Here is a 14,405-nt window from a genome sequence, read left to right on the forward strand (position 1 = left end):
AGGAGAGTTTATTTCATTGACTGTCTTGTTTAGTTAGTGGTCAAGAGGGAAGGGAGGTTCTGTGTTGGCTTTTTATTTAAGAGCAGTATCAATTTGGGGAACACAATTAAATTAAGCTCAGTTTTATAGAAATAGTGAACAAGATTTTCATGTAAGATGATGAAGTTGAAATCGTTTCAAGCCACAGGAGTGTTATTCGGTCAATTATTGCCATCACATTGTAAATGGAAAAACCAAATACTTCTCTTCAAGGGACCAAACTAGTGAAGATATGATTAGCCACTTCTGCGCAAGCCTGCACTTTGTCAGTGACAAACCTTTACTTTCTCAGTTATTGTTTTGTTAAGATTAGGATTCTTGGTGACATAAGGAATTATGTGCCACTATTACAAAATGGCTCTGCTTTGTAATTGTGTACTCTTCAATATTTGAATGTGTTTTCTGTGTCTATCACTGGAAATTGGGTACATTTATTATATAACTAGAGAATATATTGAGGACTTCTGTAAGGAGGCAGTATATGGCTCATAGGTGGCAAGTAATACAGATCAGGGTCGAAACTCTGATTTGTCACATAGCCTATTTACTGTGTGTCAGTAGGCCATTTCCTTAACCTCACTGAACTGCTCTTTTCCTTATCTTAAAAAAAAAAAAATGGCTAATACTACCCCACGCACAGTTCTTCTAAGAATGAAGTGACACATCACTTACAAAGTACGCGGCCTAGCATCTGATCTGTAAAGTGTCCAGTAAACGTTGGTTCCAGTCCATGCCAAGGAAAGTACAATATTTGGCACAGTTGGAAAGTTTTATAGTTTTGGGAGGAAATCAGTTCAGAAGATGAAGAAATTAAAATTCAAAGTATTTCAGTGACTCATTGAAGGTTTCCCAGTTGCTGTGGACAGTAAAACATCACTGTAGAATGAGGAATTAGAGAGGTGCTTCTCTGTGTACTTCCAGGAGCACCTTCATCTTTTACTTTCAATGGAGTATTTTTAAAATGGCAGAAGTGGTGCAAAACTAGAGACGAGATGTGTATTACTCTGGTAATATTGTGAACTCTGATCACTATAGGGTTTTTTTTCTATTTTTAAAAGTTTTTTTTTTTTTTTTTAAAGATTTTTATTTATTATTTGACACAGATCACAAGTAGGCAGAGAGGCAGGCGGGGGTGGGGGGTGGGAAGCAGGCTCCCTGCAGAGTAGAGAGCCCAGTGCGGGACTCGATCCCAGGGCCCTGGGACCATGACCAGAGCTGAAGGCAGAGGCTTTAACCCACTGAGCCACCCAGGTGCCCCTATTTTTAAAAGATTTTTTAAAGTAATCTTTACACCCAACACGTGGCTCAAACTGATACCCCCAAGATCAAGAGTTGTGTGCTGCATGGACCGAGCTAGCCAGCTGCCCCATTGTGAGTTTCTTAAAATAAGAAAAGGTCAGAGTTCTAAGGTGTGCCGTTGATTACTGTGGTAGACAAAATAATGGTCCCCTAAAGATGTCCTAGACCCTAAAACCTGTGAACATGCTACCTAAGCATGGTGAGAAGAACTTCACAGATCAGATAAAGTTCAGGATCTTGGGTTGGGAAGATGTTCCTGGGTTATCTAGGTGAGCCCAATGTAATTATAAATGTCCTTATAAGAGGAATGCCGAAAGTGTCGGGGAGAGAGGTTTTGAAAAGGGAGAAAGGGACCACAAACCACAGAATGCAGGTAGCCCCTAAAAACGAGGAAATAGATGCTCCTTTGGAGCCTCTAGAAAGGACAGCACCTGGCTGGCGGTTGAATTTTAGCTCAGTAAGACCTGTTTTGGAATTCTGACCTCCACAACTCTAAGAGTAAATTTGTGTTAAGTCTCTGAATGTGTGGTAATTCGTCAGAACAGCAACAGGAAACTAATACTATTAGCATTAAATGCCAGTTTCCTCCACTGTGAGATTTTATGTGGGTCACAGTCTGTGCATCTGTCTGTGAGGCCTTTGTCACCTCCTGTGAAATCATGGCTAATTTCTGTTATGAAAAGGAACAAAATTGAAAAAGCCATTTCAGGCTTAAGTCTTGTGTAAAATTGTATGAACAGCCTTCAGAAACAAAACCTCAAAAGATGATGTCATTATTTTTGTTGAGAAGACTATTAACTTTCTGTCCAGAATGGAGATAATCAAGGACAGTAGTTTTATCAGACAAGAGAAGACTAATAGCTACAAAAATTAATTTTTTTTCCCTAATACCTACTGACTATTTATGTAAGTGGGAAGAGTCTTATAAGTAAGAAAGGTATGATGAACTTATTATGTTCCCCTATCCATGGATAAAATTTAAACCCTAAAGATGGTAAATTAGGAGTTAGAAATTGCTGTTAGGGTATTTTATCACCTGCTGTGATTCCATTTGTAACCAGGAGATGGCAGAATTGACACACAGATGAACTGTTCAGTTCCGGGGTTTTGGTTTTAAATGATTGAATAGATACACTGTATATATTAATTTGGAAACCTGCTTCCCACGGTTTTGAGAATTACACAAAGAATGTGGAATAAAAAACAAGTAAGTAAATTATGCATTTGAAAAATTTTCAGGGTGTCATGAGGTTTCTCTCCCTCATATTAATTTGCCACATTGGAGTTTACTCTGCGAAGTCAAAAGCAGCTTTTGCTTTGTGATTAAATTTTGGCTGTATTCACCTTATTTAGGTTTCTCTGTTGCACTTACTATAGATTTGCATGTCAGAACTTGAAGAATTTGCCAATACTAAGCTTTTCAACTTTAAGTTTATTAGGTATATATAAATATGATAGCTCTTTGATGAGAAATAATTCTGGAGATGATAATCAAAAGATATGGCTTTCACCCTTGCCTCCTAAGCCAAGTAGTACTCTGATCTTCAATAACTTCTGTCTCAGACTGGTATGTATTTAAACAGGCTGACAATTGGCTTCTAATTATCAGAGGCATATTAATAGGCTGTTGACTAGATTTCCCAGAGAAAAATAAGAATCAGGTCAGTTATTGTGAGCTGTGCTGGCATATTTGGGGAAAGGATATAATGTTAATGGAAAGCACTATCGGTGATGCCCAGTGACCTTGAAGAGCATTTCACGAGTGAGAGGACAGGGGTGCCTGGGTGGCTCGATTGGTTAAGCATCTGCCTTCAGCTCACGTCATGATCTCAGGGTCCCAGGATTGAGCCCCATGTTGGGTTCCCGGCTCAATGGGGTGTCTGCTTCTCCCCTGCTATGTGTGTGTTTCCTCTTTCGAATGAATAAATAAAATCTTAAAAAAGTCAGAAGTGATAGTGTGACAAGCTGGCAGTGAGCTGTGTGGTATGGAAGGTGGCTATGGCAGTGAAAGGTCCAGAGACTGAGCAGCATCTCTCTCTCTTTCTCCTCTGCTGTCATTACCAAATGGGAAGCTGAAGTTCGCAGTAGTTTTTCTTCTTTTCACACACTTAGTCTTATGACCGATAGTTCTGGATCTTGGTGTTTAATAAATACTAAAAGGAGACATTCAGCTCTCCATTATAAAAATAAATGAATAAACATGTCAGGTAAGTTTTTATTTATATCAGAGAAAGAAAAATCTTGATAGCAGCTTCATTCTGATTTTTAATCTAAGTATCATGTTTTTGGTATGTTTAATTCTAATGAAGCCAGTATTGCATTTTAATGTTGATAATATATGGGAACATGTATTTTCTTTATGTAAAACCTTAGTCATTTTGTCTATGGATAGACCTTTGACATACAAAAGACTCTTGGGTTTAATGAAAATGCCACCGTTCCTGTGTCATGGATTCAGTATTGAACCCTAGATTTGTGAGGAAAGAATGCTCTGAAGAATGGATTTACTGAGAGACCCGCAGATGACATTATTTCCTTTCCTGGAATCATAGTCCCGTAACATGTTTTTGTTCTTGTGCAGTGAAATACCCTATTGTGGCTCACATTCAAATCCAAGAAAGATCAGAGTTAATAGAAAACCAAATCGAAGGCAACAGAGTTACTGGAGGAAGTAGAGAGTGGCCTCTGTTCTCTCGAAATCGCCATGCTGCGCAAGTCAGGAGACCGTGCTGGCTGCTTTGTATCTCTTCAGTTAGCGAGATTGCTTTTCATCCCAGAACCTTTGCGAAGTTTTTGTTTTGCTTCTGTATTTTTAAGAGATAAAACCATAATGTAAGAACATGAGGGGTTATGAAGCATGAAGTTCCATAAATATTTATGCCAAGCCACACGAGTAGACATTTCCTATTTTCTTGACATATTGGGGTCATTCTTTACTCTTGACCTCTTGAATTGAAAAATACAAGGAGTTAGTGAACCTTTTTCTTTCTTTTACTCTTTCCTTTTTTATTTGTTTATTTTCATTTCTTTAATGAGTGTTAGATGTTGGGAGCTATCCTTTTAGATTCATGTAAGTTTTAATAAACTTTATTTTCTGTTCTGGTTTATAAGTATGGATTTAAAAGTTTATACACTTACAAGAGTAACATGATTTATACCCAGTTTCAGGCCTTAGTGGTAAGGTGTGTAGTGTATGTGTGTGTGTGTGTGTGTTCGCACGCACGTGCACATGCAGTTATCTCTAAATTAAAAATAAATATTTGTCAAGACTAATAAGTAGAATTGCATTGAAAAGCACATTTTATTTTATGATTTTTGGAAGATTTTATTTATTAGAGAAAACATGATTTGGAGGAGGGTCAGAGGAAGAGGGAGAAGTGGGGAGCTCCGTTTGGGGCTCCATCCCAGGGCCCCAAGATCATGACCTGAGCTTCATGAAGGTAGATGCTCAACTGACTGAGCCACCCAGGCACACCCCCCAAAATATTTTAAATTAACCCTTTCATTTTATTTTCTCCCTCAGTTAAGATCTTTGGTCCGGGGTGCCTGGGTGGCTCAGTGGGTTAAAGCCTCTGCCTTCGGTTCAGTCATGATCCCAGGGTCCTGGGATCGAGCCCTGCATTGGGCTCTCTGCTCAGCAGGGAGCCTGCTTCCTCCTCTCTCTCTGCCTGCTTCTCTGCCTACTTGTGATCTCTGTCTGTCAAATAAATAAATAAAATCTTTAAAAAAAAAAAGATCTTTGATCCAGAGTAGATATATTTACCTTTTGATATTATGTTAAAGAAAGTTACCAAGTTGTAATACCTATTGGTTTTAGAGAATTTAAGAAATGCCGGGAGGTGGAAAAGTTGGAGAAATGTTACCTGTAATCTCAGTTTGTTTTTTCAAGTCTATGTAACTATATATGTAGGTAATCTAATGTTCAGTACAAAGATAAAAATATTTTTAAAATTCTGGAGGAGAGCTTGTGCGGCTCAGTTGGTTAAGCAGTAGACTCTTGATTTCAGCTCAGGTCTGCTTTCAGCTTGGGTCATGTGGGATTGAGCCCTGTGTCGGGCTTTGCGTTCAGCACAAAATCTTCTTGGGATTCTCTCTCTCCCTCTGCCACTCCCAACACCCCCCCAAGTAAATCAATAAACCTTTAAAAAAAAAATTGTAGAATATGGGCTGATGACCAGTCAGGTGTTGAGTATGGACCAGCCAGGATTCTAGTCAGTTGGAATCCTAGAGCAGGGCCCAGGAGCACCTGGAGTTTCTCCTCAGTTGTTGTGTGCAGTAGTCAGTGGGGTGGCGGGTGAGGGTCAGGTTGCCGAGGTGGGGAGCTAGTTGAGGCTGGGGTGAGTGGGGAGATGGAAGATGAGATATACCCAGCTGATGAGCAGCTTTGCCCCTATTGATGTGTGCCTTACTGACAATAGAGCAAAACCCCTTTTGGTTTATTCTTTCTATTTTCATGTGAGTACTTGATGCTGTTCTAGGAATTGGGGGTTCAGAGCACGTAAATGTGTTTCTTGCCCTTGAGAGGGTTATAGAGAGCTTGAAACAACATGGCAGGAGGTGTGAGGATTGATATAGAACAAGGGAGGGGAGGTTCTGGGCTGACAAAACAATGCATGTCCATTAAGGGTCTACGGTTTTTAGGCTGAAAAAATACCCTTGACATCTTGCACTAAACCTGTACATTATCCCCTTTTAACCCTAGTTTTTAAAATTTTCATAGAAATTTCTTCTTTTTTAGGATGTAATTAAATTATGTATTTTAGGTTGCCTGCCTGATACGAGTTCCTTCTGAAGTTGTTAAGCAGAGGGCACAGGTATCTGCTTCTTCAAGAACGTTTCACATTTTCTCTAACATCTTATATACAGAGGTGAGATGTGTTTTTAAACTTTTTTCCTTTTTGAGAAAGATTTTATAGTAGCTATTAGGAACATTGTGATTTTTATCCCAGGAGTCTTAGAAGAGGCCGTAAAGCTAAATTTAATGCTGGATCACAGTATTTTTTTATGCTAAGATTCTCTTTGCCTTTTCTTTGTTTTCAAATTTTAATTTTAAATTTCCCCCCAAATTTCTGAATAACACATACCAAGTATCACTACTGTGTATGTGTCCTACATTGTAATTGTCCTGTAGTAGTTTCAGAATCAGACATGAAATAAATCATAAAAATGTGAAGTGAATAAAGATATATTAAAATGTTACTACAGAACTTGAGGACCTATGGAAGAGAAGTGTAGTAATGGACATAGGGACTAGCATCATAAAATTTATATTAAAGTTATTTTTTTCCTTGTTAATGTTACATTATGGGCTAGAAGTCAGTCTTGCTGGCCCTGTTGGAAGGGACCATTGAGCTGCTTTTCTTGTAATTTTTACAGAAGCCTTTTTAAAAAAACAAACAAATAGTTCTCAGTCACATGGAAATTTTCAGTGAGTCTAGGTTTTAGAAAAGTTATTCTTCTTAATGGTCCCTTTGTCACTTTGGTGAGGAGGTACTGAGTATTTAATCATCATAGGATCATGAAATCAGTACAGTCGAGTCGAGGGACCCTGCTGTGAATCATGTGGACAGTTAAGTAAGTCACGGCTTGTCCAGAGACTTGTCCACAGTGATGTGGAGGGATTATTAGTGAATTTCTGATGTCTTCTGATTGAAACTATGAAATATAATTATGTTTTTATGTGAAGGGATGATTGGCATTATGTATGCCTTTGCTTTTGGAAATGTATTTATTTAAAACATCTCAGTATTATTTTTCAAGCAGAAATGTTGAAAACAACTGAGGTAGTGCATTTGATTATTTTAGAGATATTCCTATTTTAAAGGGAGCTGACCTGAGCCTTGTATGCTTTAATTTATAATCGTTAACCTCTTACAGAACTGTGGTCATTGTGAATGTTTTAAAACTCTGACTTCAGAGAAGTTACAAAGGTAAAATTCTGACTAGAGAATGTCATTCAGAACTCTCTGCTGCTCTAGCTTTCTGAGCTCTTGGCCTTTTGTTTGTTTCAGGGCGTCCAAGGATTATATCGAGGCTACAAAAGCACAGTTTTAAGAGAGGTAACTCACTCAGTTTCCAGTATTGAAGTGCAAAAGAATGACATATTTTGTTGAATAAATTTATTCAGAGAAACTGCTTTAAAAAATTAAGAGAAATTATGATCACTTTTTGAAATACTGTTTAGTTTTATCCTGGTTCTTAGATCTAACGAATGGGCAGAATGGGTTTGCTGAAAGAGCAGTCTCTCCGGTCCGAACGGCACCCAGCCTGTGGCGTGGTTGTTGCTGGGGTGGCCTAATGTCTGGTTTGGCTGAAATAGTAAGAAACAACTGCTAAGGGTAAGATACCAAGTTAGTTACCAGAATACACTGAATTAACGAACACTTAGTGATGAAAAGAAGCGCTTGAGGAGACAAGTGTCTGTAAAGTCTGTGTCGTGTGGTCAACTCTTGTCTTCCCAATAACAAGGCGTGATGAGCTGGAGCATTCCGTTGGGACTGGGTGCTGGCCCTGCGGGTGGCTCGCCGCTCTGTGTGTCCCCAGCAGCCACTTCACTTCTTGTGATTACTAGGAAAGTCTGGGACTCAGGATATTTCTTCTGCTGTTAGTGGAAAAATCAAAGTGATACCAGGATCTTCCTATAGGAAGTACGTCTTAATTTTTGCCTCACATAGAGGACAATATTTTGAAGTTTAAAAGTTGGTTTATGCAAGATTTATGACAGTCTTTGTCTGGTTTGGGATATAATTTTTTTTTTTAAGAGTTTAAATCCTAGGATTTTTTTTCAGCTTTATTGAGATATAATTGACAACTAAACTTGTAAGGTATTTAAAGTGTACAATGTGATTTGATTTGATACACACACACACACACGCACATATCTAATGAATGGGTAGAATGGGTTTATATGTGTGTGTGTGTGTGTGTGTGTGTGTGTGTGTGTGTGTGTATGTGTCTTTATGTATACGTTGTGAAAAGGATTAGGACTTAATTTCCTATTAAAGAAAATACAAAGGGGAATCTGCATACCCTTGCTCTGTATTCTTTTTTCTACTTGGATTCCTGGGTGCTAAAATATTTGCATTTATAAAAATGTTTTTAATTTAAATGAATATTGCTGTAATTAGCAGAACACTGAAATTGTCTGAAATCCCTAATTTTATTCCCAGGTAGTTCTTGTGTGTTTGTTTTTTTACTATAGATGGCAATCTTTTTTGTGAAATACCAGCACTGTTACATGTTATTTAAAGTTTTGATTTCCACAAGGTAACAGCCTTTAGTGTAGGCTGGTGTGGTTGATGTGGATCTTAGAAAAACTTCCTTTGAAGGAAAACTGAATGTTTCAAAATTAGTTTATTTGTGTGATGGTGACTTCTGTCTCTCAAAAATATCACCCACACTGTATCTTCATTCTGTAGTTATTTTCTGACTCACTAAACGTGTGATTTACTCAGATTTCACTGGGGAACAGCAAACCAGGGGGGCACTGAACCTTTTTTATTTTTCTGAGAGATGCTGAATAAATGAATATATTTACATGCCAGGCAATACTGGTTTTGCATACAAACAGATAAAACACATGGTTACAACTGCATTCTGGTCTTTTAAAAATTTGTTTTGACATATGTCATACTAGTAATTAATTTCTAGGCTACAGTTTTTGCAAATAGTGTGACCCTACTGAGATGACTTTGTTTACTGAAAATGGCATTGCTTCGTTGGAAATTTAATTGGGGTCTTTTGCATTATACGTATTCATAAAAGATCCTTCAGAACTGATTTTAGCTGAAGTATTGCTTTTGTACAGATTCTCTGATAGAACGAGAGAAGAATTATCACTGAATGAAACATAGCTTCTTTTCAAAATGAGAAAAATAAGAAGTGATACATCTGCTTTAAACAGAATTTTTACATTATAAATAGTTTCAATTCTTACATTATTCTGACACCAATACCAATTTTTTTTGCCAAGAGCTTCTTTGATTGTTTCAGTAAGAAAATACATTGAAGCCATAGTGGGAATCACCAGGAAACTTATATGGTTATTCTGTGTACAATTTTTTCTTTAAAACAAGCTTTATCTCCCTAGCGGTAACCCATTAGAATGAGATTGAAGTTTGAATCTGTGCATTATAAGATAGATTGTGTGTGTTCTTTAGATTTTGTGAATGCCAACACTTTTTTTTTTTTTTTTTTTTTTTACTGCATTTGATGTTTGTGGAGATCGTGTGCTTACCCCTTATGTTCACTTCAATTATTGTAGCTGCTGTGGATTGTGGACGGAGTGTAAGCAAGGTCAACGGATTATACTCTGTACCTCACCCTTTCAGTATTCCTTTGTCTCATGATCTTGGCCAAATTAGATGCGGCCAGCCCCCGAGCTGGAGTGGTGTTACTGGAGTAGGATAGAAATGGGGAGCAAAACCACAGCTGCTTTCCTAGCTGGACGGATTTCAGAGCATCCGTTGTCCTGAACGTTCTGTGGAGAGCAGCCTCACGATCTTGTATGTGAATTAGAAGGACTTCTAAAGAGAAGGAAAGCTGAGAAGTGCAAGTTGTTTCAAAAGAAGTAAGAATAAGTGAAGCTTGGCAAATAGCGCTTTATCCACAGATTCTACTTAGCAGTCATTTTAAGGGTGCCTCCTGTGTGTTGGGTACCATGCAGAATGATTCTTTCCTCAAAGATTCACATTCTTGAGGGGAAGCGACTAGGAGTAGACAAGTCACGGTGCCACAGTGATCTGTAGGACCAAACGTGGCTGAGATGATAGAGGAAGCAGTGCTTGAATATACTCAGTTGGTATTTGTTGCATTAATGCAGATGAATTGTTGACCTGATTCTTGGAGTGGCGGTCAGAAACAGTCTAGGAGGCAGGCAGTGGTAACGTCACGAGCAAGAGCACAAGGGTGTGAAAGCACCTGCGTACCTCGCCGAGCTCCCTAGCAGTGGCATTTTCATGCCCACAGAAGAGGCAAGAGTGATTTCCCTCTCCCTCTCTCCAAGTGAGGATGCTGCAGGGAGGCACTCAGCCAGGTGCGGTGTTCGTTTGGAGGAGGGGTTGGGCCTCTCCCCAGAGCTGGATGCCTACCGGGGTACTGGAGTCCCGCATATGGGAGAGGGCCTTGGAAGAGCCTGGCACGTGTCCCCCAGAATCTGGGAAGTAATTACTGGCATTTGACTCTTGTGTGCATAAATCTGACGGTAAGATGGTGGTTGGAGCTGCCTCAGAGGCAGCATATTGCCATCGTGATCGTGAATGACTCCCGGGTGCTCTTTGGTAGGTGACAGTGGCCACTATAGAGCGCTGAGACGGGTGAGGATGACCTCCCCTCTCCCCACAGTTGTGCGCCCAGCTTTCAGTGAAAACAGGTCTCCCTACAAACTGTGACACACGCAGTCAGAATCAGGCAGGCCAAACGCATCACTCAGCCTGTTCTGTAAGTTCATCGAAGCCCTAGATCCGTCCCTTTAGTCCCCCGCGCACATCACCACTGATGGCAAAGCTCACTCTCAGGTGGGAAAGGCAGCTTTTCTCATGTGGTTACTTCTTGTCTGTCTGAGACAGTAGCGTTCCCCCTAATGCAGTGGCTGGAAATGGGGACCTTTAGGAATCAAGCCTCAGGACTGCCCTTCAGCGTCTACCCCAGCTCTGTTGTTTGCCCCTCAAACTCTTGATGTTCTGTAATCTCAACTGTGTCTTAGCAGAGATACCCTGTCTTAGGTGTTTCGCCGCTTGTTTGTTTCTTTAGCCAGCATATTTTGGAGGTGATTTTTTGGTCACTCAATAAAGATCCACGGTGCACTCGAGCCGCTGGTCACTGAGCCGGCTCCTCGCTGCTCGACACTGCGCACGTGCTGCAGAGCGTGTTCTCGTTCTTGTGTCATTCCACACATGGCCGCGGATGTTGGGTTAAACACACAGAGCGAGATTGAGCTTGGCTCAGTCTCACAGAGCTTGGTGTCAGTGTGTGGCATTCATAATTTTGATGCCTGTGGCCGCATTGTGCTGCACGGAAACAGCAGTGGACACTTGGGCCGGGAGTGCGGGAGCTCCTCCGCTCTGCCTTACCAACGGTACCAGCAATCTGAGAGCGGAAAGCTAATCTCACCGTAGCTGTAAATCTGAGCCTGAGCGTATGAGCATATATCCAAGATCTGCTTTATCTCCTTTACTGTGAACCAATTGTTTAGATTATGTTTAAGTCCCTTTGTGAACGAGATGGAGAGATCCATGTGAAGGGCTTTTTCCAGAGCCCGTCACACGGGGTGCATTCTGTATGCTTAGTAACCTGAAGGGCTTTCGACAGGAAATAACACCTAAGTGTGAAAGGCACCTCTGCCCCAAGCCAGCTCTCTGCTCTCGGCAAGTTGCTTAACTTCTCTGAGCCCACATTTGCCCATCTGCGCTAGAAACCTCACATAGACTGTTCTCAGTGAAATCTCCCAGCAGTCTTAGGAAAGAGGTGTTAACAGCAATAGGGTCTGCCAGGGGACTCGGACGAAGAAACCCGATTCTAGGTTGTGAGGTCCCTGACCAGCCACACACCTTGATGTGTCTGTATTCACACATCCGAATGCCATTTCGTGATGAGTAACAATCGTGTTTTAGTTAGAGGCCAGCTGTTGGTATTACTTGTAAATCTCCTCGGCTGCGATTGGAGAGCGTTTTATCCAAATGTCTTGTAGAGAGGAATTTTGTATTCAGTCAACAAATTGTAACCTGTGGCTGATTTCATATTCACTGGCTACTTCTGTAGGAAAAACAACAAACTGGTTGTGATAATGTAAAGTTGCCCTAATTGGTGTTTGAGTTGGTCAGAATTACTAACATAAATATGTAGGAACAGTTTTTTGATTATTCTCTTTTGGGTCACATTGGTAATTTACTGGAATTTATTTCCCAGGTAGAGGAAGGCTTTCTCGCTGAGATTGCAACAGTTGAATGTTTTCCATGGAAAGACGTTTTGAAGCAACTATAGCTAGAACTTCTGTTACTTATTTAAGGTCCTTTGGCCTTTGTCTGCTTTCATTACTGTAAAAAGAGAAAAACAGTGCTAGCTGATAAGAAAGGCTTTTTTTCTCCTGGTGTCGCTGCTGTGTACCTGTGTATGTTTATGTAAAATTGTTTTCTTTGATTCCCTTCTTTCTCTTGTGGTTTGTCCTTACCTTTCAGTTCTTTTGGGCTACATACAGTTATGCCTATGAATTTGCCTCGGAAAGAGCTATTGGATTTTTGCCTCTCTGTAGCATGCACAGGCTGTAGCATAATGCCTTCCACGAAATTAGCACTCAAGAAATATTTGTTGGGGGGCGCCTGGGTGGCTCAGTGGGTTAAAGCCTCTGCCTTCAGCTCAGGTCATGATCCCAGGGTCCTGGGATTGAGCCCCGCATCGGGCTCTCTGCTCAGCGGGGAGCCTGCTTCCTCCTCTCTCTCTGCCTGCCTCTCTGCCTACTTGTGATCTCTGTCTCTCAAATAAAATCTTAAAAAAAAATTTGTTGGTTTTTCCATTCTTTAAGTCTGATTAATTTTTAGTCAGATGCTGCTGGACATCTTGACCCCTTCAGAGTGCTGAGGCTGTTCTGAGGGGCCAGGAATTAGGCAGGGTGGTGGCTCAGCCTTTTGATCCACTGCATATGAGACCTTTGCTTTAGATAGCTGATGAAATGACAAAGAGTATATGGTTTTCCAAGATTTCATTATTCTTAAACCTTGAAAAAAATTGTTGTTATAAGCCTGATTTCATCAGAAAAGTATTAATTGTTGTAATAATTTACTTATTTTCCACATCTGAGTAATTCCACTGAAAAGGAAAAAGGTGATTATAAATCTTTCCAAACTTTGAATGTGAAATTGTTTTTCGCTTAAACTCCAAAGCAAACATATTGAACCCTGTTTTAATCCTACATAATTCATTTTATTAACTATGACCAAACAGAACATCTGTTAAAATTCCATAATGTTAGCTTCATGGGAAAAGAAAAAAAAATCGGTTTGGTTTTGGAATTTTTCCATTGTTTTATTGTCCAGGCTTTCAGTAGATGTGTAATGGGACATTATTTTTAATGGGAATATTAAACAAATGAAAATGAAATACCCCCTTTAATCACAGAGGATTATAAAATGAGTCCCTTGGTTGCATTTACATTATTATAACTATACTGTGGAGATATTCTATGAAGAATGAGTGATGGTTCAGTCTATGAGAACCTAAAATTATTACTTCTCAAATAAGGATTTCAGCCTGCAGTTTTTCATCATCTCTTAAATAAACAAACATTTTCAGAAAGAACAATTTAGTAAAATTATCTTAATATAGAAAAATTACTCCAGCCCTTCAGTGCATATTTTCTCATGTTTTGTTTACAAGAAACCAGCTGCTATTTACTTTGCTCATTCTTTGGACACATTTCCTTTGCTCTGTGCAGTTTGGAAAATGCTGCCTGTTTCCATTGTTGTACGATGGCCATGCTATCCTGAAGGGACACCAGTTATCTCTGTGTATAGGGTTTACTGGGATGTAAATGCAGTATACTGACTCTTCATATATGCACATAAGAAAGCTGGTTAGAGGTGGTAATGATCTCTTAATTTTTCCTTTTAAGGGGTAACATCATGAGCCATTACGTTGTAGGACCTCTCTCTCGTTGTTGTTTGTGTTTTTCATCCTGTATGAAATATCCTCTTCATCTTTGTATGTCAGTGTAGATTGCATTTAAGCTGCAAATAACAGAAAATCTGACTACATTGGCTGGTGCAGATAAGGACTTTTCCCCCTACCTCTATAATAAGAAATCTGGAGTCACTGAGTCTGAGGCTGGGTATACTGGTTAGATGAGGGCATACAGGAACAGCCTCTTTCATTCTTCTTGGTTGACCTTAATACTGTGGCTCATTTACTCATGGTCATAAAATGGCTGCTCCATTTTAGGCATCACGGCCCCCTTCCAAGCATGAAGGTTGGGGAAGGGCTGAGGGCAGGACTAGCCTGTCATTCTATGTACTTGGAAAACAGAGCTTTCTTGGGCCAGGTGTCTTAATGCCTTCCTGAGTTGAATGGGGAGTGGA

The 14,405-nt window shown here is 39.9% G+C and overlaps 1 protein-coding gene across 3 annotated transcripts in view; it reads left to right on the forward strand.

Annotated features, from left to right (window-relative positions):
* The window catches only part of SLC25A26 (solute carrier family 25 member 26), a 127,567-nt gene that overhangs the window by 28,027 nt on the left and 85,135 nt on the right, over nucleotides 1-14,405 (forward strand). Inside the window, exons 4-5 of one of the 3 annotated variants that reach the window (XM_032324581.1) lie at nucleotides 6,102-6,206; nucleotides 7,350-7,397. The exons of 1 other annotated variant lie outside the window; for it this stretch is intronic. In XM_032324581.1, the coding sequence (XP_032180472.1) occupies nucleotides 6,102-6,206; nucleotides 7,350-7,397 (153 nt within the window). The remainder of the gene's footprint in view (nucleotides 1-6,101; nucleotides 6,207-7,349; nucleotides 7,398-14,405) is intronic. One more of the 3 variants, XM_032324589.1, reaches the window with a different exon arrangement.

The sequence above is a fragment of the Mustela erminea genome, chromosome 1 (genome assembly GCF_009829155.1).
Source record: "Mustela erminea isolate mMusErm1 chromosome 1, mMusErm1.Pri, whole genome shotgun sequence".
Lineage (NCBI taxonomy): Eukaryota > Metazoa > Chordata > Mammalia > Carnivora > Mustelidae > Mustela > Mustela erminea.